The following is a 26753-nucleotide window of genomic DNA, read 5'->3' on the forward strand; positions in this document are numbered from 1 at the left end:
ATAGATACTTAAACTCGTATAAAATTGCACAAATAAATACACACGTCCTACAGGCTACATGGCAACCTACATGATAATTTGCATCCTACATGATTTTCTACGTGTATTATACCACATAAGACTCATATTTATGTATTATGTCTCTGTATAAATATCGATAAAAAGACATTTCCACAAAAGTCAAACTATGTGGGGCAGAAGTGTACATTTTAAGTCCTCAATGGTCTAAGTGACTCAACAAATCCATCAGAATCTCCAAAGATAATCAAAGGGCCCATGATCCACTTGATACATTGTTCAAAGCCTATGAGCGCCTACACGATAAAATACCCCATAGTGAAAGATCAAAGCTTTTTATGAAGGTTTTCCCAGCTACCACCGTCAAAGCTCCATAGAATGTGAACTCTGCAACTCTTTCTTGCCATTTTTTCAATTTCCCAGGATTCAAAATCTTGTCTTCTTCACTCATACTTCATCATAGCTTTGTGTATTCTTGGTATATATGCTAAAGTTACAAAAGAAGAATCTTTTCTTGTCTAATATTTGACCAGCATCACCAGTTTATCTGTTTTTTCCCCTCGAAGGAGTTTGAGTTTGGACCCAAGTTTCTTTTTTTTGTTTACTTGTAGGCTGGTTGATGCCTATTGACTATTTCACTTGTTGGGTTGTTGTATTTTTGCTTCAGCAAAAACCCCTTTAAGTCTAACTGTTGAAAATTTTGACTTTGATGTGTAATTTATCTCAGATCTTTGTAGAGGGATGTTGGTTTCGAGTTTTTTCAGATACCCATTGTTTCTTTGAGTTCCCAGAAGCTAAATTTATGGTGGGGTTTCAGAGTAGATTATCAAGATTGTGTCTTTTGTAAATTGATTGACTTTTGAGGTTGTAGTTGAGGTTATTAAGGTTGTTTTTTTTGGGGGTTTAGTTTAGGTAAGGGGCATAGTGCTTGGAAGTTTACGGATTAGGGTTTATGTGAGGCTGGATATGGTGCTTTGAGTTGAAAAGATCTAATTTTGGGTATTTTTCTGAAGATGGGTAGTAGCAATGACCACTGTTTTGTGGAATGGAAGGAGCAATTTGTTTCTAAGGAGAGGGGACATCGTGTGGTTCATTATTTCTTGAAGGATATTTCAGGGGAATCTATTCTTGCTGTTGTAGGAACTGAAAGGAGTGTTAGGCATATGTTTTATGTCGTCTCCGAAGAGTTCTTGAAAGCTTATGCAGGTGAGGACTCTGTCTATGCTGGCTTCAGGTGGAGGTCAAGGAGAGAAGTTGTGAATTGGCTCACATCTATGCTATCAAAACAGCACTTACAAAGTGATTTTTCAAGTAAGTACTTGCTATCGACTGTCGTATTGTAGTTTCTGTTGTTTTTTGTTATTATCTGTTGTTTCTTGTACTTCCGTTGCTTCTTTTTCTGGACTGCGTTGGACCCGTTATTCCTTGAGCCGAGGGTGGATTGGAAACAACCTTTCTACATCTAAGATAGGTGTAAGATCTGCTTACACTCTATCCTCCATAGACCTCACTTTGTGGGACTACTCTGGGTATGTTCTTTCCATGGAGTAGGGAATAGCCCTTGTCTCATGTAAGACAACTAAATGCACCTCAGGTACTGCCGAGGAACTGAGGGACCTTCTCGAAAATAGGATAGGTAATTGAGAGATAGAGCTAGCCTATTCGTTATGGGAAATCAATGCTCTGGGCCAAGTTATACTATCAAATTCCATTTAGATTAATGAAATACTCATGCCAATTAGCTTTTTATATGCCATTGTCATGAGGTCCATTTTGATTTCCCTGAAGTTGGCCTTTAATCTTTAATGTGATGTAGTTACTTGCAAGTTTTTCCAAGTATGTACTATCAAATTCCAATTAGATTAATGAAGTACCTATGCTAATTAGCTTTATATATGCTATGTCATGAGGTCTATTTTGATTTCCCTGAAGTTGGCCTTCTTAATCTTAGGTAATGGGTTTACTTCACAAGTTTGTCTAATTAATGTATTATAAAAGATGGTTCGTCTAATAGGTAGAGGTCCTTCTGGATTCAGGAAATTAGGACAGTGAAGACCGGAAAGTATTTCATGGCTTCATTTGTTTCGACTTTCGCTATGACATTCTCATCAAGTAAGTTTCATAAAAATAGAACAAATGAAGTTCTTGTGTATTTGCTGTTATCCAGTGAAGTATTTGGATATCTATGATTTTCTGTAATGTTTGCCTTTTTGATGAACCTTTTCTATCTTTCCCCACTGCCTGGGCTTGGCCTCTACTGCAGCGGCAAGTCGTGAGCTTTATGCAACTGTTATTTTTCTTTTCAAATTCCCAGCAATGTTGGTTTTACTCTAGTTCATCTTTCCCATGTAGTCTAAACAGTAATAGAGTGTCTGCTGGAGATGCTTTTCATGTGATATCTGTAACTTCCAAGTCACTGAACTTTTAGAGTATATATTTGCAAACGAAACTGTCTAGAATAGCTGTGAAGGAAAAAACAAAAGCTTGACGTGTGCTCCATGTAATGGCAGAATCACCGAAAGATGATCCTATGTCTCCATTATTCAGTGTCCAATCAACAGATATGGCAAGTAACAAGGTACGAGTTTCCCTCACCACTAACATGTCATTTCCTTGCTGTTTGACATGTCTGACTGATCTCTTATGACAGGGTTCTATAACAAGAAACTTGAGAGTTCATTCTTCCGATATAGTTTGGTCAGGTGAACCATGGATATGTAGTAAACAGCTCAAACACTACCCAACATTTTCCCGGAATGGGATCACAATTGCTGTAAGTTTCCTGGACTGACAATTAGATGAATGTCTCACAATGAAGTTTTTACTTGAAATGCTCAAGATGTTTTACTTGAAATTTCTTAGATGCTGAACAAACTTATTCGAGGAATATACTTGATAAGAAGGCTAAGATATAATATATTTTTGGAGTCACCCGTCATTGTGGAACGGGAAATTAGTCTCCTTATATAGTTTTGAGCAATGCTCACCCTCAAGAGCTAGATTTTGGGGTTGTATTAGGCTCAATGTTCTTTTTCTTTACAACAGAGTCAAACCTATCTAAGTGTTGGTTTAAGTTGATGTCGGGTCCCCATGTTATATCTTTCATCCACTTTCCAGATGTTCCGTTTTGGGCATGCGAGGTGTTAAGAGTCTGACATCAGTTGTGGCCTTGTGGGATAGCAAATTTATTGCCTTCTAATTTGTTCCCTCTAATTTTAATGATGACAAATTGCCAACTAGTCCTGTTACCTTTGTCAAAAAAAACTAATTGCAAACTGTGTCCAAATGTATGGAGATGATTCAGGGTTTAGCATTACACATGGATTATCATTTAGCTCTTATTTACACAAGAGGCATTATCAAATATTAGTGACGCTTTGTGTCTGTGCTCAAAATGTTTTCTTGACTGCCATAATTAAAGCATGGATTCATCTGTGCTGTTCCTCCCTTTTCCCAATCATGCCTATTTGGTTTACATAGATTACCATCTAAGCTCTTGAAAGTTGAAACAAGTAAAATGTATCGAATGAACCTTTTCAAGTTTATGCTATTTAGAAAGTTTCCTCCTTGACCCCTTTAGAAAGATGACCTGACTTCTTTAATGCTGCACCTCTATACCTTATGCATGCCTATTTGTTAGTTTACAGCTATTAAGTCTGTTTCCTTTTCTGTGTTCCAGGTACATGCATTCGTCTTTGTCATGGCTGAAAAGGAAAATCAGTACCTTGCATATCTTGAAGATATGTATGAGGACCGGAAGGGCCAGAAAAAAGTCAAAGTGAGATGGTTCCACTTTAATAGGGAAGTGAGAGGGGTTGTCTCTTTAAAAAATCCTCATCCTAGAGAGGTTTTCATCACTCCTTATGCTCAGGTCATTAGTGCAGAGTGTATTGATGGTCCGGCCATTGTCTTAACTCGGGAACATTATGAGAAATGTGTAGCTGTTTTCCCAAATGACTTGCTAACAAGAGTACATTTTTGCTTCAGACAATTTAAGGGCAACAGAGTAAAACCTTTTGAATTAGGTAAATTGCGCGGTTACCTTGATCAATCAATTTTCTCATGTTTCAGTCCAGATTTCTTTGAAGACGAAGAATTTAGTGCCAAGGATGATGTAAAAGTTGGAGCTAAAAGGCCAAGAAAGAAATATAAGGAGCATCAGATGACAGCATATGAAGAGTCTTACAAGAAGTTCAAAAATGGTTTTTTAAGTAGGAAATTTAACTCCAATAAGCATGTTGGAAGTGAGCTCTGGTATACTCCTAAGTTTGTGGTTAATGAGAAGATAGAATGTCTGAGCCAAGATAGTGGGATCCGAGGCTGCTGGTTCAGATGCACCATTGTGGAAATATCCCGGAGACAGATGAAGATAAAGTATGATGATATTAAGGATGAAGATGGATGTGGAAACCTTGAGGTATGCCCCAGCACTTTTTCAGAATACTTCATTACATGTTAAAAACTTAACTCGTAGAGAAATATGATTTTATCATTCTGGACCAAGATGAACTAGAAATTTTGTTAATGTTGTTACGTTTTGGAAACTAACATCATTTTTACACATTCATCAACTTTATAGGAATGGATCCCTACATTTAGACTAGCCAAGCCTGATAAACTTGGAATGAGAAACTCTAACCGTCCAACAATCAGGCCTTCCCGCCCTTGTGACCTGGAAGATCTTGCCTTTGATGTGGGAGCACCTATCGATGCCTGGTGGAGTGATGGTTGGTGGGAAGGAATAATTGTCGACGCAGACAAATCAGAGAAGGAAACCTATAGAGTTTATGTTCCTGGTGAGTTTTGTTTTTCAATATTGTTGCTAGTGCTAAGCAAACATTTCTCTTTATTTACTTCATAAACTGTTTTCTCCTCTTTTGTTATCAGGTGAGAGGATGTTCTTGAATATAGATAGAAAGAATCTAAGAATCTCAAGGGATTGGGTGGGAGATCGATGGGTAGATATCGAGACAAACAGAGACATTCTTTCAATGATATCTTTGATCCAAGAAACCAAGATTTCTGTATCATCAAGTATTACTTCAGAGTGCCAGCGTGCTAGTCCTATGGATCATAAAATTCACGCGAGTAGCGTGGATGAAGAAGCTGCTCGTGGTTCTACAGAAGCAAGATCAGTTGATCACCATTCAAAACATTCAATCGGTGTCAATATTGAGAAGCAAGAAGATCGCATTACAGAAAAGCGACTAACTGATAACTCCACTAGAGATATAGACTTGATTAAGGATGAGAAGCATGCAACTGAAAACAAATCCGATGAGAATGATTGTAATAACAGCAGCAGCAGTGGCAGCGACAAGCATGACTTAGACTGCCAACTTAGCGATGATAATGATTCTTACAACACGGACATTGACAACGACATTAACAAGGACAGCAATGTGGAAAAATCATCAGAACCTGAGATTGATGGGGGAAAATGCGAAACAGAAGTAATGGATATGGTGGCGTGATGTATTACCACCGAAACAGATTCCAGTTTGTTGCTAGGTACTGATGCAGTTCAACTGTACATAGAGATGGAAATCGAACGAGGTTTGCTCTTAGTGTTAGGAATCGAGTGTCTTAGGTGTACAGGTTATCATTAGTTCCCACTACTTTATTAGAATCTGGAGATGCTCTAGCAATTATAAACTCTCTAATTACTAGGATCTTCTACGATATCTGTAACGTTCCACTATTGAGTCAAATTGTTTTGCAAGTGTGTTGCACACAGTGTAATAGACAGATACATACTATGAACCTTGCATGTTGTAAATGCAGTATTTTATGGTGAAATCATTGTCACACTATATGGCTTTAGACCACCGATCTTATTGAGCCGCCCCTATGTCTATTTCAAAATTGAGGGCTCATAAGCCAATTTAGTTCTGTTTTTGAATGAATTTGCATAATAGCACACAGAAAATTGAAGTGTGAAAGTTCAGAGTCTGAGCCATTGTTGTCCACCTATGAACTTTACATCCAAGAAAGGTTCTGCTTCAGATTCATTGAGTGTCTTGGACCATGTCACTCTACCTGCTCTATTTGCTCCACTGCCCCTGCACTGGTATTCTCCAAACACTGTATGCCTGCAAACACAGGAAAAAGTCATTTTTTAAAGACGGATCGATTTCAAGAAGATCATTGCTTACTCCTAGTATTTGGTGGTCACTTTGTCAATATCCACCAAAAGGGGTTGTGTTAGAGACATTATTATCAATCTTCACTATATGATACTCGAAATTCACTGAATACCTATTCGTCGTATCAGACACCCTTAAGTGGAGTAAGAATAACATAGGTGGGATAAATATGATATATCTATTCTTAACTAGAAGTTCGAGTCTTACTGACGCCTAGATGGTTGATTCCAGTCAGTCCAACCTTTTGGATCAATAATAGGATCAAAATCACATTTGGAATATATAATTCTTGAATATTCTCCCCAAGCTCTGCCCAAAAAGACTCTGCCACTTCCTTTGATTTTACAATTAACAAAAGAGAAACCAGTATCTTGATTTTCTGAGTCTCTGTGTTGTGCTGCAATTGCTCCATACCCTTTGGCTATTGAATGTAGAGTACAATTCTGTTAACAATATAAAAGAAAAAATAAGTCAAAGTTTTGAAGAAAGAAAGTAGAGAAAATGACAAAATGGTCCTTTATGGTTGAGGTAGTTTCAAAGTAGAGAGCTATGTTGTTCAAAACTCTTCCAAAATGTCGATAATGCGTGTCAGATCTTTCAAAAGTAGTACATATTTGAAGGGTATGACACAGGCACAACAACATTATTGGAGAGTCCGAGCAACATTAGTAGATAGGTAGGAAGTAAGTACCTTATAAAGTGACTTAGCATTTCCACAAATGAAATCAACAGATCCTTGAATATAACATTGGTAAAAATAATGTGATCCAGCATCATCTAGAAGTGTATCTTGTGATCCCAATATTCTTACTCTATACAAAACTGATCTATCACCAGTTAATCTCAATGCCACTCCTTGCATTCCAACACCTTTAGGATCTGGAATTATTGTGTTCTGAAAAATATCACAAAACGAATCGATTCATGACAACAACAACAAAAAAAACAAAAAACGACACTGTTATAGAAAAGTTTGACTGTAACACGTACGTACGTACCTCGATAGTGATGCCAGTGGCACAAAAGTAATCAGATTCAACAGTAAGTGTGGCAGTTCTAGAAGTGCCTAAAATAGAACCATATTGGTCAGTGTCAGAGGCTTTGTCATGACCAGAAATAATGGTTCGAGCTGTTTGATTTTGATCACCAACTAATGCTATGAATGGCTTTGATGCTGGTATATGTACCTTTTCTCTACATAAAATATACGTGTCGATAGTCACTGACGGAATCAGAATTTTCACTAAGTTGAAAATATGAAAGGTAAATACACAAAAAAGTTAAAGCAGATTTAACATCTACTATATATACATAACTTGATAGTTTAATTTTCTGTTGAAGGGTTCGTACTAAACTGACAATATTCAAGACATCACACGTAAAATAAGATTTCAACACAATACATCATGGGCTGACTAGAAAAAAGGAGTACCATGTTCATTGAAGTTATGATTTCAAATTTATTATAAATTCGAAATTCGATATTTTCAGAAAGTTAGTGGAGTAGTTTTTAAATTAATAATCTGCACATATATTATGATTTTTTAAAGACAAAACATTAGGTTTAGATCAAATTTATTGTGTTCGACCAAATTCGTAAACTATACTCTACCTTTGTTCCTGAATTCATTAATGTAAAATAATCCTCACATTATCAAAATTTACCTTAAGTAGATTTACACGTAAGTTTTCTTTAAAATATGAAATTTATAATTTAAAAAATATATATTTTCACTTTATCAGTGCACAAAAGTTAGTAATTTTATGAGGGGGTTGGTGGGTTAACCCACTACCATTTTTTTAACTGTCAACTATTTCTAGTATACCCACGTCCTCAAGCTTAAATTAACTTCACAAATCACACCAACTTTTAAAAATGCAAAAAAAAAAGCTATATAAAAATAATAAAATAAAAATGCATATATGAATCAATACATGAGTTTTTTACATTTAGAATTAAGACAAGAAAGTAAAGGATAATGAATTAAGTTATCTGTAAAATAAAAATAAAAATATTAAGCGATCTGATTGTGTTAATATTTTTCTATATATAGTTAATACATGCATTGAAACTTTTAACTCAAATAATATAATATCCTCGCAAAATCTCAACTTTATGGGTTTCAAGTTCTACAATAGCTTCACTAACTGAATTCTGAATTTAATTTTTCTACATATTTAATAATAAAATTTTAATTATACATACATAGAACTCGATTCAAAGCAATTACATTTTACTAAACCCTAGATTGGTCCTCATGATCATCACATGAACTAATCTACGTTGTTCAGACTCTTAAAAATGTCTTCGTATTTGAGTTGGATTCTTCAAAATATACATTAATTTTGTAGAATTCAACGTACACTCATCAATATTTTTGAAGAATCTGAACAACATAGAAATTACTCAGATTAAGAAGTTGATAAAAAGTACACTATATATACAGGAACAATTCACATATATTCATCGACATTATTGAAGAATCTGAACAACACAGGAATTAATCATTGTAAAAAGTTGATAAAAACTATATTATATAGAAAAAAAATTACCTGTAAGTTCCAGGATGAATGTAAATAATAACTCTTTGTAAATTATTTGAAGGAACTTTATCAACTGCACCTTGAACACTAATTGAATCTCCTTTACCATTTTGATCAACAACTATAACTCTTTGTAACGAAGATGAAGAAGAAGAAGAAGAAGAACGCGATCGTATAAATTCATCTTTATTTAAATTCACCTTCATATCATCCCATGTTATAATGTAACAAGAATATTGATCACCACAAATCAAGAAAAAAATCACAACCAAAGTGCTAAAATCACTTAAATTCATCTTAAACCCCAAAAAATATGAAGATGGTAAAAAAGAGTTATGGGCAAAAGCAAGTAAGAAGTGAAGGCAATAAATATAAGAGCCTATAGTACTTGTAGTATTGCTTTTATACAACTTTTTTTTTTTTTTTTTGCATAGTAGAAATATTTATGAAATTATGAACGTTGGAATTTGCATGTTACATAATTTCAAGAACCTCTAAAGTTTTAAAGTTAATAATAATAATAAAGAAAGAAAATGGAGAGTGAAATGTGTAAAGATTGAGGGGTAGTTTTTGTTAAGGAGTAGTTGTGAAATTTCAAGAGGTGTGTTTTTTTCGAAAAGTTGCATATTAACCGCTATTTTTATATTTATTTATTTTTTTTAAAAAACATAGGCTAAAATCAGCATCTTTTTCTCTTACTTTTTAATTCAAAGTGTTTTAACTATAAGTGGAAAAACAAAAGAGTATGGGTGTTACTGGCGGAATATTTACATCAGTGTTTACATCAAATCAATAAATATATGTCATCACGTGTTTATATTTTATACTTTATACATACACTTACATCACGTAAGTGGTTATAAAAACAACGACAATAATATATCTCGTGAATTCTCACAAGTGAGGTCCAGCTATCTGGGAGAATTAATAGAATATACGTAGACGGTAGACCATTTTTCTAAAGAGGTTGTTTTTTGAAGGACACTCGACTCTAGTACAATATATTAAAATAAATATGAAAAATAAAAAAAGGACACTTTTATCACTTGAATGATTAATTGGTAAAATTTATTGCTTCGTTAGATTATTTGATTATGATAAATTAATATAATTTGGTGTAGACGAAATAAAAATTTTGTGATGTAACGGGTCGCTAGAATCACATGTGTTATGTTTCACAACCGGCGCCTCTTTTCGTTTAGCTTATTTTGAAACTAAATTTATAGACGAAAAGGTACGTCTATTCATCTTCACACCTACGTGTGGTGAAATTATCCCGCCTTTTTAATCACGGATCTCGGGTTTAGGCGTCAATGTAACATGCTATAATTACGGGCGAAACCAAAAGCTCGATTATGAATTTGATCGTATCCAATAACTTTTAGTACTTAAACTAGATATTTGTATCAAGACGTTTATTGAATATATATATAGAGAGAGAGATATTTAGAACCCAATATAATCACTTCTAGATGTTTTTATAAAAATAAAATAAAACTAGAATCTGTAAAATTGAAATTTGGCTCTGCTTCTGACTATAATATGCTAAAATCTTAATATTTCACAAATTCTTTTACACTTCTTAAATATATAAGTTAATCAAGGAAAGAATTAACTTTTGGGGATTCTTGAACAGTCTGAAGCCTAAAGGGCCACATTTTGAAGCAAAAACTTCAAATCGGATACTTAATTATGAAATAGGCCAAATGCCATAAATCATTAATTTGTTCTAGTTTATCAACAAATCGTTATTAAATCTAATTATTTATAGTTTAATTAGAGCAGCGTTAAAGTTATTTTTATGTGATCTATAATGTGCCTGAGTTCGAGCCATGCAACCGTATTTAGTAATTGCTTCGTTCCACGTAGGTCACCTATAGACATCACATCCCTTTATAGGGTGCAATTTTTTTCCTCACCCTATAGTGACACGTAAGATATTTTATGCATCGAATATTATTTATTTGTCCTCAACCAAAGTGCTTATTAAACACTTTGTTCCCCAAGATCATACCCGTGGATAAAAGATAGCTCCTCTGCTTTAACGGTTAGCTAGAGCTATTTTCATACAGATTTTGAGATGAGATCACGTGATGGTGTTAGGATTTTTTATTTTTTTCATTTGAATTAGAGCTCGAAGAAAATTTTGTTGGAGCGTTATCACCAAATGGGTTCGACAGTATGCGATTTTTAATGCGGACTCTTAAAAAATATAGATAATTAAAACATAAGTAAAATCTCAATACTTTTTCACATCCAATATTGAAAAATTCATTCATACTATCAATATTCTAGAACACACTTATAAATATGATTAAAATCTCAATATTTTTTTTCATTTGGTGTTAAGTATTCTATAAATTTGAATTTGTTTACTTCTAGTAAATCACTCTTTACTAAATACAACACATAACATGATCGTGAATAGACAATTAAAACACCAACATGAGTAATGATAAAACACCAACATGAATTATGGTGCAGTAATGTGATTGCTTCACTCTTAATTAGACGTCTCGAGTTAAAGACCTGGATATAGAGGAAAAAAATAAACAATTAAAGCATAAGTAAAACCTCAAAAATACAAAAAAAAAAAACCTCAAAAATACTTTTCACATCCAATATTGAAAAATTCATTCAAACGATCAATATTCTAACACACTTATATAAATATGAATAAAAGAAAGGCTATGACACAAAATGTTTGATCAAACTTGAAGGACATGGACTCTTATATCCTACCTATAAAATATAAAAACGAAAATCTCACAAGCAAATTTAGCCTAATTTTTATTTTTTCGTACTTTGCAAAAAGTAATAACACATAATTAACCTAAATTCTAAGCCATTGATCTCCACCAATGAAGTCTCTTTTCAAGAAGGGCTGGACTTGGTCTTGAGTGAAATTATTAGACCATGGCACTCGACCTGCTCTATTTGCTCCAATTCCCTTGCAATTGTATTCTCCAAAAAATGCATGCCTAAAAAAAAAAAAAAAATCGAAATCACCATTTAAATCATACTTTAAAGTACATAAAATTGTGTACGTCTATCTACTTCAAAACAACTTCAGATAAAAACAAACTCAGACATGTGATATTTTCTTGATTAGCACATTTCTACACCTCAAAACAACTTTAGATATATTTGTCTAAAGCTGAGTCTGAAAACGTCCGAAATTCAGACACATATGCCTTAACTTTAGTCTTTTTTTAAAACATTTTCTTAACTTGCACATCTATCCACCTCAAAACAACTTTAAATATACGTGTCTGAAAACGTCTGAAATTCATACACATATGAATTAACTTTAGTTATATGTAACTTGAGACATTTCTTTGACAAGGCCTAATTCCAGACATGACCATATATCTAAAGTTATTCTGAAGTAGATAAACGTGCAAAATAGATTAAATAATGGTGTCGAAATAAATAATGATCTTACCCTTCTCTAGATGGTACGTCCCAATCAAACCATCCTTGTGGATGAATAAGGGCATCAAAATAGCATTTTGAGTAAATAATCCTTGAATATTCTCCCCAAGCTCTACCTAAAAATACACTTCCACTTCCAGTCACTTTACAATTAACAAATGAAAATCCACTATCATCATCAGATGATTCTCTTTCATGTGCTGCAATTGCTCCTGATATTCCCACATTATCTTGAGCTACTGAATGAAGATCACAACTCTGTTGAGAAAAATTAAACGAGTGAGGCTTGTTCAGAGGATGAATTATATCGTTCGAGTTTCAAGTATGTGGAGGGTTGTAATAATGAGTTAAGAAGTTGAATGAGTGCGTGCTCTCTCACCTATAGTAGACTAGTCTTTGGGGGTGATAGCTCTTATAAAGTCTATAACAATTGGTAAGAGAGTAGGTCAATCAACGAGGTGGCCTGGACATACATTACTAGAAATAAAGTTTTTTTTCCATCGTGAATCGTTGTTGATTAAAGGAGATAATAATGACTTAAGAAGTTGAATGAGTCTATAACAATTGGTACGAGAGTAGGTCGATCAATGAGGTGCCCTAGACCCACATTACTAGAAATAACGGTTTTTCACAATCGCGAATCAGTGAAATATTAGTGATATATAACATAGCTTTTTCACTCATGTCCCACTGAACCAACTCACTAGAAATAAAAAAATGTAGGGTGGAAAACAAAAACAGATTCTCACTGAATAATGGGAAACTTTCTAATATTTCTGAATGAAAACATTACTTTCTTTTTTATCCTCACCAATTCAATCAAAATATCTCTTAAGAAAAGCCATATAACATTTTTCAATAGGAATATAGTGATTTTTTTTAGTAGTGATCATTTCTTTCTAATTGTATTAAGTCTTAACAGACAAAATAACCTGATACTTATATTATTGATAACAAATAACAAGTCGGGTGTCAACAAGCTGACTTGAACACTATCGATATTAAAAAAAAAAAAGATAAAAGAGACAAGAACCTGAAAAAGTGATCTAGCATTGCCACATATGAAATCAACAGTTCCTTGAATGTAACACTTGAAAAAATAATGTGATCCTTTATCATCATAAAGTGTGTCTTGTGATCCCAAAATTCTAACTCTGTATAACATTGCTTTGTCACCAGCTAATCTCAATGCCACACCTTGCTTATCCTGTTCCTGACGCAATGCAGCCACAGTATTCTGACAAAACAAAACAAAAAAAAAAACGTGTTTCCGTGAGTTTAACTGAATCCATTTAATAATAAGATCACGCTCATTCTGTATCAAATACCTCAAAGGTTATGCCAGTTGCACAGAAATAATCTGATTCTACAGTAACTGTGGCTGTAGCAATTGTGCCTATTTCATTCCCATATTGATCCTTATCACATGCCTTAGAGTTCCCAGTAATTATTGTTCTTCCAGGATGATTTTCATTACCAATTAATGAAATAAATGGCTTTGAAGATGGAATAAACACTTTTTCTCTGCATAACAAAATTTAAAAAAAAATCACAAATTATACAACTAAATCTTCACATATACTCCTATGTTCATCTTTAATTGTCAAATCTTCGACTTGACACCCCTCTTAAGAAACGATAAACAAAAGGGTGATTTTACTGTATTGCCCTTACTAATTATAAGGCATCGAAATGTTGGAAATGAATGACAAGGATAAAACAGACACAAAATGATAAATTGTTTCTTGATTTTCTATATTGAAGATGTAAAATTAGATGACAACTATTTTAATTAAGAAATAATTCTAGAATATAAATTTTACGGTTTCAATCTTTAAATACTCATCATTGAACCTATTACGCGTTAGTAATTATAGATCCAAAATTAAATAGTACTAGTATATATAGTCTATAGATAGATATGTATCTGTACAGACCAATCTAGTTTTAATATAAATCATTTGCTTTAATTATGTGACAAAAAGAGAACATATATTAATTTCAATGTATCAAACATGAAAATCTCAAAACACAAAAAGTAACACCAATCATGACTATTTTCATGTGTGATTCCATTTCTAACAAAGGAGAAAAAAAACATAGAATTTGAATTCAAAATATCGTAATTTTTTACACCATCGATACATATACACAGATAAATACCTATAAAGTCCGGGACGAATAAGAATTTTGATTCGTTGAAAATTAAAATCGGGGACCATGTCGATTGCACCTTGTACAGTAACGGAGTCTCCGTTACCATTCGAATCGACTACGATAATTCCTTGAGACTTGCGTAAAATTCCATTACTTATATCAATATTATCAAAGTTCATCTTAATATCGTCCCACGTAACGTAACGTTGAGCCTCCAATTTACTAGCACAAAAAATGAACAAAAACATCAAACTCCAAATGTTGATAAAATATTTAAAGTTCATCTTGAGAAAAAACATTAAAGTAGTAATTTTTGTTTTGGAAGTTTAATTGAGATGAAAATTAAGTATAGTGATGAGTTTATTTATAGGTGAAAATGAAAGGGAAATGGAAATTTGATGTGAAGAACTCTAATAGTAGAAGAAGATTAAATAATGTGATTAAGTGAAAAGATTATGTAAATATGATTTTTTTAGAGATAATTACACTTTAATTCTCTTATAATATAATATGGGTTAGTTTTGGATATACTCCTTGTATATTAAAATTAAGTACTTTTATTCATTTATATTATGAAATTCTACACTTACACCCCGTATAAGGTCTATTCGAAGAGTATTTATTATTTAGAAATAAATGCATAGTCAAAAGTCATTGAAAAGTAGTCATTTTTTCGTGGATTTCATACTTAATAGGGTCAAACTTTAAGTTCATACCATTACCGACTATATTTCAATGAGTTTTCAGTTACCAAATTATTTAAGTTCTCGTAACGTATGACAGATTCACTTGGTTATTACGATCGAAATTCATAATAATTCATGATGTTTTCGCATTAAAGATAACTATGTTTCGATGAATTATTAATTATTGACTTATTTAAATTACCATAACGAATTACGAATTTACTTGTTTAAGATCGATATCCACAACATTTTTCATGATGTTTTCGTGTCAAAAATAACTATGTTTCAATGAATTATTAATTATTGATTTATTTAAGTTCTCATAACGTATCACAAATTCAGTCCTTCTCCAACTCTTTCAAGTATAAGAATTCTATTTATCATTAACAACAACATTGGCGCCCTTATTTTTTAGGCGCCTTTTTTTTTCTTAGTAAAACATTGGCGCCCTTTTTTAACCGATAATGTATTGCCCAAATAGATAATGGATGATGCCATTAAATCATAATAAACTCAATTTTATAAATGAATTAATAGAATTAAATAACATTAATTCTGAGTTTGACTAATTATGTAAAGTAATTTAGAAATGCCTCAATTCAATTATCCTCATTTAATTGTATATCATACTCCCTCCATTTCATATTAATTGAATTGTTGAGATATTTTTCATTTTTCAAATTAATTTAATTGTTCAATTTTTAAGACTACTTTTAGAATGTTTTTCCAATTTTACCCTTCATTAGTTAGGATTGGAATTAGTTATTAATCAATGTTTAGTTATTTTAATCATAACTAATTCCTAATTTATGTCTTAATCTTCTTTTCCTAAAGGTGTGAACACCTCAACAATTCAATTAATATGAAATAGAGAGAGTACGTTATAACCAATAATTGACAATTTTTATTTTTTAGAACTAAGAAAGAAGAATTGAAACAATAGTTTGATGGGCACATAAAATGGGCCTCTTAAGTGGCCAAAATTTCCAGCCCAACTTGAACCAAAATGCACAAAGATGAGGCCCAAATTAATCACTTGTTAATTATTATTTTTGCGAGGGCATAATTTTATAGATGTAACTTACAGAAATCTCACTAGTTTAGGAACTAATTAATTAGATATACACTAGTGTGCAATATTACAAATCTTACCAAATTTTGGTGCGTCTAGATATGTCCAGCTACATGTATCTTAGGATACATGAGTCAAAATTAGGTGTAATCTGTTTTAGATACAATGTATCCATGGATTCACATGTATCCTTTTGGCACGTCCAGATACATTCACATATATGTCTCCGTACACACGACGTCAAAATTAGGTGTAATCTATTTTAGATATAGTGTATTCAAGTGGATTTGCATGTATCTGGAATACATAGACTAATCTCGCTCACCTCCCTCCCATCTCTCTTGCCGCTCTCATATCTCGCTCGCGTATATGATATTTCATATACATCTATCTAGTGGGATTTGTATGTATTTGAGATCCACTCCTTCATTCTTAGCCATATATTTTAAATTCGAGTTCTGATTCTGAAGTCGCTTTATTAGGAAACATTTATATAACCCAATGTGGAACTTTCCAACGTCAGATTCCAAGGCATGTAACAGACACCAACAAATGTGAATGATGTCAAGAAACTATGTATATGTCGTCGTCTTTCTTAAAAAACTTAATTTAATCAAACCCTAAAATGAGTATCAAATCCCGAGAAAACAAAAAAAAAATCTAATCCTCTTCTGCTTATTGTGGGATGCAGCGACCCCTAAAGAAGTTGAAACGGCAAATGCTTTTTAACTCCAATGGTTCAGAATTTAGATTCATGAAGCACTTGCAACCATACATATTTTATTTGTTTTTTTATACCAAAGTTTTCACGATCATAAAATAAATTGACCCCACCAATAATATTCCCGTCTTTTTTTGACTAATATCTGATATTATGCTATGTGTTCTGTTTGTGATGCCAAATTCGAATATCATTTTATCCACTTAGTCCTCTTCTCGAAAAAGGGGTGGATGTATCGTTTACAATATAAATTCAGTAAAATTTAGTAACTTTAGTTTAAATTCGAAAGCTCCCTTATCCACTTGTCCTTTTCTGGAGTTATGGGTGAACATATCATAAATTTAATAATTTTAGTTCAAATTCAAATATTTCTTTATTTTCTTATGATGATGGTCTTTTCGTCTTTCAATACACTCCATCTTCATGCAGATCCGTAAGCCATACCATCCGTTCTTCTCACTCTCATCTCTTGTATATTTATCTAAATTCCTTACAAATATTTTTAGAATAATATTTATTGCTTACATGTCGAATTCAAAAAAATAAGTAAGAAATTCTCTTATTGTCATGTGTATATTTTTTTTTTTTCCTTCAAGAAAACATTAGCTTTTTTGTTTTTATTTTTCATGTGGTGATCGCAATCCACATTAGAATCTGATTAAATTCGAATCACACATCACTTTCAACGAATTTTTCTCCGAACTCAAGACCTCTCATTAAATTTCAAGCAATCAAACCCTACTATCCTTATTAGTTCTTTTCATCTCCCAAATGGCAGACAAATCATTTTAATTTTGTCTTGTCGACTATATTATATATTGCCACTTGACCACTATAGTTATCTAAGAAATTGTACAATTAAATGAAAGGCCCATATTAATTATATATTACTATATATCGTCTCTCTATCAATACTGAATTATTTAATGAAAAAAATAAAATCCAAACGTTCACCTTCCAAGTCACTTCCCTACTGTTGGGAAAAAATTAATGAAAATTCATCGGAGTTGTATTAATTACACAAGACTTTGAAAAAAGTGGATTGAATAATATGGTTGGAATTAGTCAAATTACGTTGAAATATTATATTTTCGCTATTTTAATTTATGTGATATTATCTAAATTTATATGAAAAACAAAAATAAATAAAAATTATTTGAATTTATTACTTAAAAAAGTGTCACACAAACTAGATCGAAATAATACCTCTAGTTTCAACTTTTTTTACACTTTCTTCTTTTTAGTTGGTCTAGGAAAAAGAATGTCACTCTTCGATATTTACTAACAATTTGATTTTAAACTTTTTATTTTATCTTTCATGGTTTATTTTTAAGTATAAATTTTGAATTTTTTTTCTTTTATTTTAAATTTCATATTCAATCAAATTAATTTGTGAAAATAATCCCTCAACTTTGCCAATAAAAAAATAAAGTTCACTTATATTTTGTTTATATCAATTTATAAAATTATATTGAATATATTATTGTCATCGATCCGTCGTAAATAATTATGGTTTGAGTAAGTCCTTGATGTGGTAGGGTCTAGTATAGTGGCGGTCCCATGACTAATGAAGAAGAAATCTTCCAGAATAAATAAACAAACATGTCATCGCAAACGTCACATTATCTTTCTTTTTAATGAATATGATTGGTAATTTTTAAAAGAAAAAATGTTGTTTAATTAATTATTTTAGCCTGATAAATAAATAAATATTAATTTGCTTTTGATCAAGTTGGACTAGATTTCTTACTTACCTAAGCAATGAGCTTTCCTTCTTGAGCCTAAACGACTTTGAGTATGAGTTGATCGGTCGAAAAACGATTTTATTTACAGATTTGAATATGTGATATAGTTTATGACATTATTTTAAAATAATATATATATTTATTTTGTAATATAGTTTACGATATTATTTCAAAATAATATATGTATTATTCTCTAACGCTTTCTCATACGTGTAAGTAAATTTGATACATATGTTGTATATGTTTTAAAAGAATTCCTTAAATATTCGTGTTGTAAGGGGTTATTTGGATACGCGTCCACAGAATGGACTTCATAATTTACATTTATACGTTAGAACATCGTATAAGACGATAAACACACCAAAATTCAACATTTATTATTAGTGCTAGGTGTCAAACTTTCTTAGTCCTAAACAAATTATTTACTTCCACAAATAAATATAAAAGTTACAAAGTTCAGCTCCCCAACTTTGGTCCCAATTATTATTATGATGAATTCAAAGGTTTGCGTGTACGTTTTTTCCAACCAACTCCGACATGTTCATGTCACTAGATGCGTTTCTTCAATTGTAATACGAATTTGTTCGTGTAAATAATTTTTATACTATCAAACGTAAGGACAAAACTAGTATTAAGATAGTCAAATTCAATTAAACTTGATAGATTTAGTTTAAACTCTATTTATATTTGAAAAAATCATTGAATATTTATATCGTCTTAATAACTTTAAAGAATTAAAATCTCGAATCAATAAACTTCAAGTCCTAGTTGTACTTCTTGCTGTCATATTATTTTTACATATTGAAAACACTTGTTAACATATTTTATTTACAAAATTTCAAATTTCACATTAAAAAAAAACTACATCTATTAATATTATTTGTCTGACTTAATAGTATAAGAAAATTATTTATACTAACAGTATATGAATCTTAAGCACAAACACGAGTTTAGTTTTTTATTTTGTTGTTGATAAGAGAATTTATAATCGCACAAAAGAGATAAATGATACTAAATAAGTCTTATCTGATAAGTTTGAGAATAAAAATATTGAGGAGATTTAAGATGTGATACTCATGTTTAAGAAATCATTTCCTCAATAATTCGTCTGAAACCTAACTTTAAAAATTATTAAGTTTGTGTTTAACGAGTTGTGTATTTTTGTCACGGAAGTGATTTTTTTTCCCACCGATGAGTTTTAATTTATAAATAAATTATAAAATAATGAATAAGTCACCAACTATACTAAGATTCAATTAATATTTACTTGAATCAATCAAATACTTATCCTTTACTAAAGATTCCTCAAAGACTTTTTGGTCATCCAAATATATTATTTTAATTTATATGATTACACAAACTACAATAGTTGTTTTTTCCCATGTAGATTCCCATGTAGAAATAGTCAAATTACATTTGTGTGAGTTAATTAGTTATATTATGCAAGATAAGGAGCTGTTTGTATTATCTTGAAATTAAAATAAAATGTATTTATCATTTGAACAATCTCTTTTATATTCCGAACATTACTAACTAAAACAAACACAAATATTTTTCCCTTTTTATATTGTGGCTGCATTTCTAAGACGTCGAAAAATATGTCCCCACGTGGCATTTTTCAAAGAATATCCATCTTCCCTTGTCAAAAGTTGACAAATAAATCATTTTTATTCCTAAATCTTATACTTTTTCACATTATAATATGTGTAACATGATTTAATTAAAATAAAACATTTTTATTACTATTTCCATTTTAATTCTTTTGTCCTAAATTTAATAAAGGTAGAAATAATTAAATTTTATATTTTTAATTAAAAATATATTAAATATATCAAAATATTTTTTAATCTTATAATCTTAAAAATGTCATATAGAAAATTCATAAATATTATTTTATAGGAACATAATATTAATCATTAAAAACCTTGATTTTATTCTTAAAGTTCATTTCGAGTTAAACTATATTAAACAAATTGAATTATAAAAATATTAACAAAATTAAAATATTTTTTTCTCCAAATTTGAGTGAATAAGTCAAATTTTATAATTTAGTAATATCAATGGAAGTCTTTTTGAGTCCCCAATATAATGGAGATTTTCGTAAATGGTTCATGAGAGTCCTAAAAGTATAACGAAGGGTATTTAGATACTATTTATGATAATTCAAAAGTATATTTATCCTTTTAGACAGTAATCAAGTGTCTCATGTTTAAAATTTTGAGTATAACTTTCTTTTTATTGAAAGAGTTTCTTAAAATTTAGTCATACAATATATAAATACGAGTTCAAATTAATCAAACTTTAATATGATTATCGAACACGAGGCGATAAAGTAAAAAAAAATAGTTCACTCAATTGAATGGCGTTGGGCCATAAACGTAGGCAGCAAAATCCACAATTTTCTCTTCTCTATATATACTTGTCTTTCTTCCTCAACGCCACATATTCTCTTCTTCCATTTCTATGTCCTCGAGTTTTCTCGGATCACCATTTCCTCTTATACCACTTTCTTCTCCTCACAATTCCTTCAAGCTTTCATCTTTAACAATGGCCGCTTGTATTCACGCTTCAAGAACCAAAAATCCCCAAAAAAACCCACTTAGTCGTGACCCAAACAAGCCCCAAATCGACAACCATGTCTACAATTTCGTCAAATACTGCCGACCCACTTTCCCTGACCTTGCTTCCTGCAAACCCATTTCAGAAAAAATCTCGAAAATTGAGGAATTGGGAGATGAGCTATGGCTGAAGATGAAAGAGGAAGCTAGGTCAGATATTGACCAAGAACCAATTTTGTCTAGCTATTATATTTCTTCAATTCTAGCTCATGAATCCATGGAGAGAGCTTTAGCTAATCATCTTTCTGTGAAATTGGGTAATCCTAATCTTCCTAGTACTACTTTGTTTGATTTATTTGTTGGGGTGTTAACAGAAGAAACAGATATAATTAAATCTGTTAAAGCTGATTTAAGAGCTGTTAAAGAAAGGGACCCTGCTTGTATTAGTTATGTACACTGTTTCTTGAATTTTAAAGGGTTTTTAGCTTGTCAAGCTCATAGAATTGCACATAAATTATGGTCTAAAGGGAGGCAAATTCTTGCTCTGTTAATACAAAACAGAGTCTCTGAAGTTTTTGCTGTTGATATTCATCCTGGTGCTAAAATTGGTAAAGGGATTTTACTTGATCATGCTACTGGTGTTGTTGTTGGTGAAACTGCTGTAATTGGGAACAATGTTTCGATTTTGCATAATGTAACATTAGGTGGCACTGGTAAAGCATGTGGGGATAGACATCCTAAGATTGGTGATGGTGTTTTGATTGGTGCTGGAACTTGTGTTCTTGGAAATGTTAGAATTGGAGATGGGGCTAAGATTGGGGCAGGGTCTGTTGTGTTGAAGGAAGTTCCGGCGAGGACAACCGCCGTTGGAAATCCGGCGAGGTTGTTAGGAGGGAAGGAGAATCCAAAGAGACTTGATAAGATACCTAGCTTCACTATGGATCATACTTCACATATATCAGAGTGGTCTGATTATGTAATATAAAGTTGACAACTTTGAGTTTTGTTTACTATTGTTTTAACTTTTTATTTGATTAGTTAAAAGCTACGTTGCTCCGACTCTCTTAAAATGTTGTTAGGACACGGACTGAGCATTTTTGAAGAATTCGACCAACGTAGGTGAAAAGGTCCTGGAGGAATTTTAGTTTTAGGGAGAATCCAAGTTCTCTTAAATGCAGAGATGTTGTAACATATAGTACCTTTTATGGTAACTGGTTTAAGATTTAAGAGATTACTGTACTAGTTTACTTGATATAGCAAACAGTTCAGTGTTGGATGAATTATCATCATGTTGGTATATGTCTCATAGGAGTAATTGCTTAAGTTCAAATGTGGACAGGTTTTGTAAGTTCAATTAAACCTATTGCTTTCGACTCGAACTATGTGTACATATTATAAAATAAATTGAAATGTATACATGTAACTTATTGTTACTTGGAGTTGGCATCTATCTTTCTTTGTTCTTTCTAGTGTTATAGTTGCATAAATATGTATTAAACTTCTTCGCGCGTTATTTTCTCGTTTTCCTAACTTGTTAGTACCTCTGCTGGAAATTCAATGAAAGGCTTATTGCAATATTTGTTGTCTTGAACTGCTTGATACATCACATTGGTGCTTGCACAACCTGTGGCAGATTGAACAATAGGGTTCACAGGTTCTGCAGGACTAAAATGTATCGCTCACCACAGGTTCTGCAGGACTAAAATGTATCGCTCACCGCTGATAAAATGTTCTGAAAGAGAGATAACAGCCACAAGATCCAATCTTGGATGCTGCAAAACATAGAACAAGATTTTCCTAGCTGTTACTTTCAATGAAAGAACAAATTTTATTTGCTTGAAAAGGTTGAAACACCACTAGAACCAGAACGAACAAGTTTAAATTCTGGATTCACCTATGGATGAACATACGTACCATGAGGACAGCTTTGATATTGTTACGCGTCAATGGAACATCAAGATTGCCTTCTTTCTGAATTCTTAGAAGAACATCAACTGCATTTGCTCTGTTTTGGTGTAGGCTTTTACTCTGTATGCTCATTAATAATATGTTCAAGTATCGCGTCGATTCGTTTATGAATTTTCTCATATAGTTTGATTGAAGGGTAACTCTAAGTAGCGAAATTCCTGGCTTTACATATATATATTTGCTCTGGGTATAACTCTAAGTAAGCGTTTAGATATGAACGTGATCTGATCATCTGAACCCAAACACCTTGATCTGATCATCTGAACCCAAACACCTACTTAGAGTTAGTGAGTTCAGAATGAATGTGATCTTATTACTTATGTATATATCTTAAATATTTTTTTGCATGTGTACATATAGCTCGAGTGGAAAACAATGAGTTCAGTTGAAAATACGCTGAAATTCGCCTGTATGTTATAAAATTTGGAAAAGAAACAATAAAAAACTTTACCTTCTTATTTCTACAGAGTATTTGAAATCTTGAAAAGGCATCCTTAAACCAGACACAATAAAATTTTGGCCCAAGAATGTAGACATCTCAACATTTTATTCAGAAAAAGCAACAGGTTAGATCTCTTGACTTTTACCATTTTAACCTTAACGTCTATCTCCAGTAGGCATCAGAGTAGATCTCTACTAAACAAAGAAAAAGAAAGGGGGTGCGGGTCAAATCCACATCTTTGCGCCCTTTACTTACTTCAAGGGATGGAGGGATGGTGCGTCTGATACATGAACATCATCGGTAAGATCTCGAGGCTTACTGGACGGAATTCGATAAAAAATGAAAACTTTGGATATTTTTCAATTAATCAGGTTTATCCATCTAAGATTAAAAAGAACAAGTTGTTATTTAGGAGAGTGACATTTAACCATATTGATAATTATTGGACGTCTTTTCTTAAGGATTTAGTGAATTGAACTCCAAGTTTTTGGTTATTACTTCACACTAATGCAATCAAGAACTAATTTGCACACATATGTATATTTATATATATATATATATGCAAATATTGAATGAAGATATAAACAACATACATTAACAGTAACAATGATCATGAAGATCAGTTTCTTATTAGCATTTTCAATTTACATTTGTCTATGCAGGGCAAAAGATACTGATAATCTCTATGATGTTTGTCCTACCGATACAACGCGTAAGAACATCTTCATAAATGGTTTTCCATGCAAGAATCCAGCACAAATTACTGCTTCTGATTTCAAAAGCTCTGTTTTGAGCAAGGAAGGTGACACGGATAACTTTCAACGTTCATCAACAACATTAGTCACTGCTGCAGAATTTGCAGGACTCAACACTCTCGGGTTATCTGTTGCCAGGACTGATCTGGATGTAGATGGCATGGTAATGGTGAATTGTGTGAATTATCTCACTGTTAACGAAATCACACTTTTGGATTACTTAATTTGTATTAGATATGTCTCCATATGCCCCTCATGCCTGCTATTGTACCATATTGTTGAATTGTTTGAATCATTTCATCTAAACGGGTAAGCTGTTAGAAAGAGCACACTTTTAATTACTTATAATATTATATGTCTCTATGTGCCCCTCTTACCTGCTCTGATACCATATTGTTGACTTGTGTGAATCATTTCATTAGAGCTTACATTCTTTTGGCTGCTTAATTATACTATGTTTCCGTAGATAATGCCACATGCTCATCCACGAGCTTCCGAGATGATGTTTGTTGGCAAAGGAGTGGTGATTGTTGGATTTATCGACACGAAAAGCCAAGTGTTCCAAAAGACTCTTAAACAAGGTGATGTGTTTATTGTCCCTAGAGGGCTTCTACATTATAACTTGAATTCGGGGTTCGAATTAGCCACTGTGTACTCAGTGCTAAGCAGCCAGAATCCTGGTATGTTGAGTATATCTGATGCAATGTTTGCACCAGTTGTTTCGGAACCCATGAGGGACCTGATGAAGAAGCTGTTTTCGCGTTCAAAATTGGGAACGAACCACATTAAAAATGTGACATCGTTTCGTTGTTAAACTTCATAACTTCGAGCATTTTCGTTTCCAATATAGCTTGTGCCAAATATTTATGACAGTCATCGACGAAATTTATATGTATATCTGTACTGTATATGACTACTGAATATTAACTTGTCTTGAACTTTCAATTGTTTCATCAGTTTATGATCTTTTCATTTGTCTTAATACTGGATTTACCTTGACACCACGTGACGTGAGACACGTGACCAATCATCAACAGAGGCAGACTCAGAATTTGAGGATCGTGAAGACATTATTATCTTAATATAAATGCTAGCAAAACTTTCAATGATGATTGAGGGATAATGTCGTGTCTGACTAGTCACTAATGGACTAATGGTGTAGTTGTCAAGTTTGTGCAAAACATGCAAACTGATGCATTTTCAACTCTTGGATAAATCACTTTTGATATACATAACTTTTTTCTGAAATTAACGGGTGTATGTGCATCTTACTCATTAGCGTGGGTATATGCCCCACATACCGTGTAAATCCTACTATGTTATTCACCCATATAGGACTTGATTTTTTGCTGCTATTTGCTGAAAGAGTTATCAACTTGACATATTAATATACACATATATGTATGTGATATACGTTGATACGTATTTATGTACGGCCTTAATAGTTCTATAGTAGTAACATTTTTAAGCTGGATCGGAGCATCTACCTATAGAAAAAATAGATACACTCTCCGTTTTGATATATGTGGCACACTTATTTCGATTATTGTATTATTTTGCTGTTCTATATGTGATATGCTTTAATTGAGTCAGAGGTTTATCGGAAACAACCTCTCTACTTTCACGAGATAGGATAAGGTTGTATACACACATGACATCACTCTATCCAGACCCCATAAGTTGTTGATCGGTAATGACCATACGATTAATAATTATATAGCTAGTATCATAGCTAATTTCAATAATGATCACAACCAAACAGACCTCTAATCAACAATCATATAGTATACATCTTGGTAAAAAGCACACCATATATGAATCTAACCATAATGTTAGATCAATTTACTTACACTTTAACTTATTTATAGTGCGACTATGTAGCATCTCCCACCATAAAAAAAAAAAGATATCGAGAAACTTTGACCGTGAAGGTTCATTTAGGTATATACTTCTCTTATATTTTTAATTTTTTTAAAAAAAATTATTCAAATTTTGAAGTTTATAATATGTTATTCTCATATAAACAATAAAATACATACATACTTTGAGTTTGCCACAGAACATATTAATGAATGCACATAATTTGTTATTTATTTATTGGACAGAACCAGAGAAATAAGTGCCAATTTTTTGGGAAAATGATTTCTGGTTATTACTCCCTCCCTCTGTCCCTAATTACTTGTCCACTTTTCCTTTTATAGTTGTCCCTAATTACTTGTCCATTTTGACAAATCAAGAAAGAATAAATTCTTTTTACTTATTATACCCTCAATTAAATGACTAATTATTTTGAAAAATGTAGAACTTTTCATCCACTTCATAATTAATAGGGGTAAAATGGTAAACTCACTATGTCATTAATTATTTTTTTAATAGATGTGTCAATTCAAAAGTGAACAAGTAATTAGAGACAAATGGAGTATTACTTAATTAATATTGGGAATATTAATTAAAATAAAAACTAGCTTAATTAAGGATAACACTTCCCAATATCCCATCGACATTA

General features: G+C 32.1%; 5 protein-coding genes across 5 annotated transcripts; 3 read left to right on the forward strand and 2 right to left on the reverse strand.

The window, feature by feature from the left end:
- Positions 1-383: 383 nt before the first annotated feature.
- On the forward strand, positions 384-5850 carry LOC125839249 (uncharacterized). The gene is made up of 6 exons (XM_049518225.1): positions 384-1329; positions 2529-2596; positions 2669-2791; positions 3698-4435; positions 4598-4814; positions 4906-5850. The coding sequence occupies exons 1-6, from the start codon at positions 1032-1034 to the stop codon at positions 5490-5492; spliced, it is 2031 nt and encodes a 676-aa protein (XP_049374182.1). The 5' UTR covers positions 384-1031; the 3' UTR covers positions 5493-5850.
- Positions 5851-5906: 56 nt separating this feature from the next.
- Positions 5907-9004, reverse strand: LOC125839259 (pectinesterase QRT1-like). The gene is made up of 5 exons (XM_049518236.1): positions 8718-9004; positions 7163-7358; positions 6856-7059; positions 6372-6607; positions 5907-6110 (listed from the first exon to the last, which is right to left on the reverse strand). The coding sequence occupies exons 1-5, from the start codon at positions 9002-9004 to the stop codon at positions 5963-5965; spliced, it is 1071 nt and encodes a 356-aa protein (XP_049374193.1). The 3' UTR covers positions 5907-5962.
- Positions 9005-11327: 2323 nt separating this feature from the next.
- LOC125807131 (pectinesterase QRT1-like) lies at positions 11328-14742 on the reverse strand. The gene is made up of 5 exons (XM_049486906.1): positions 14307-14742; positions 13472-13667; positions 13177-13380; positions 12154-12401; positions 11328-11689 (listed from the first exon to the last, which is right to left on the reverse strand). The coding sequence occupies exons 1-5, from the start codon at positions 14597-14599 to the stop codon at positions 11542-11544; spliced, it is 1089 nt and encodes a 362-aa protein (XP_049342863.1). The 5' UTR covers positions 14600-14742; the 3' UTR covers positions 11328-11541.
- Positions 14743-20965: 6223 nt separating this feature from the next.
- On the forward strand, positions 20966-22520 carry LOC125839915 (serine acetyltransferase 1, chloroplastic). The gene has a single exon (XM_049518886.1). The coding sequence runs from the start codon at positions 20988-20990 to the stop codon at positions 22065-22067; it is 1080 nt and encodes a 359-aa protein (XP_049374843.1). The 5' UTR covers positions 20966-20987; the 3' UTR covers positions 22068-22520.
- Positions 22521-23904: 1384 nt separating this feature from the next.
- LOC125840835 (germin-like protein 11-1) lies at positions 23905-25177 on the forward strand. The gene is made up of 2 exons (XM_049519808.1): positions 23905-24410; positions 24714-25177. Exons 1-2 carry the CDS (start codon positions 24099-24101, stop codon positions 25059-25061), a joined length of 660 nt encoding a protein of 219 aa, XP_049375765.1. The 5' UTR covers positions 23905-24098; the 3' UTR covers positions 25062-25177.
- Positions 25178-26753: the final 1576 nt, after the last annotated feature.

The sequence above is a fragment of the Solanum verrucosum genome, unplaced genomic scaffold, assembly GCF_900185275.1.
Source record: "Solanum verrucosum unplaced genomic scaffold, falcon-dt-bn FXZP01000277.1, whole genome shotgun sequence".
Lineage (NCBI taxonomy): Eukaryota > Viridiplantae > Streptophyta > Magnoliopsida > Solanales > Solanaceae > Solanum > Solanum verrucosum.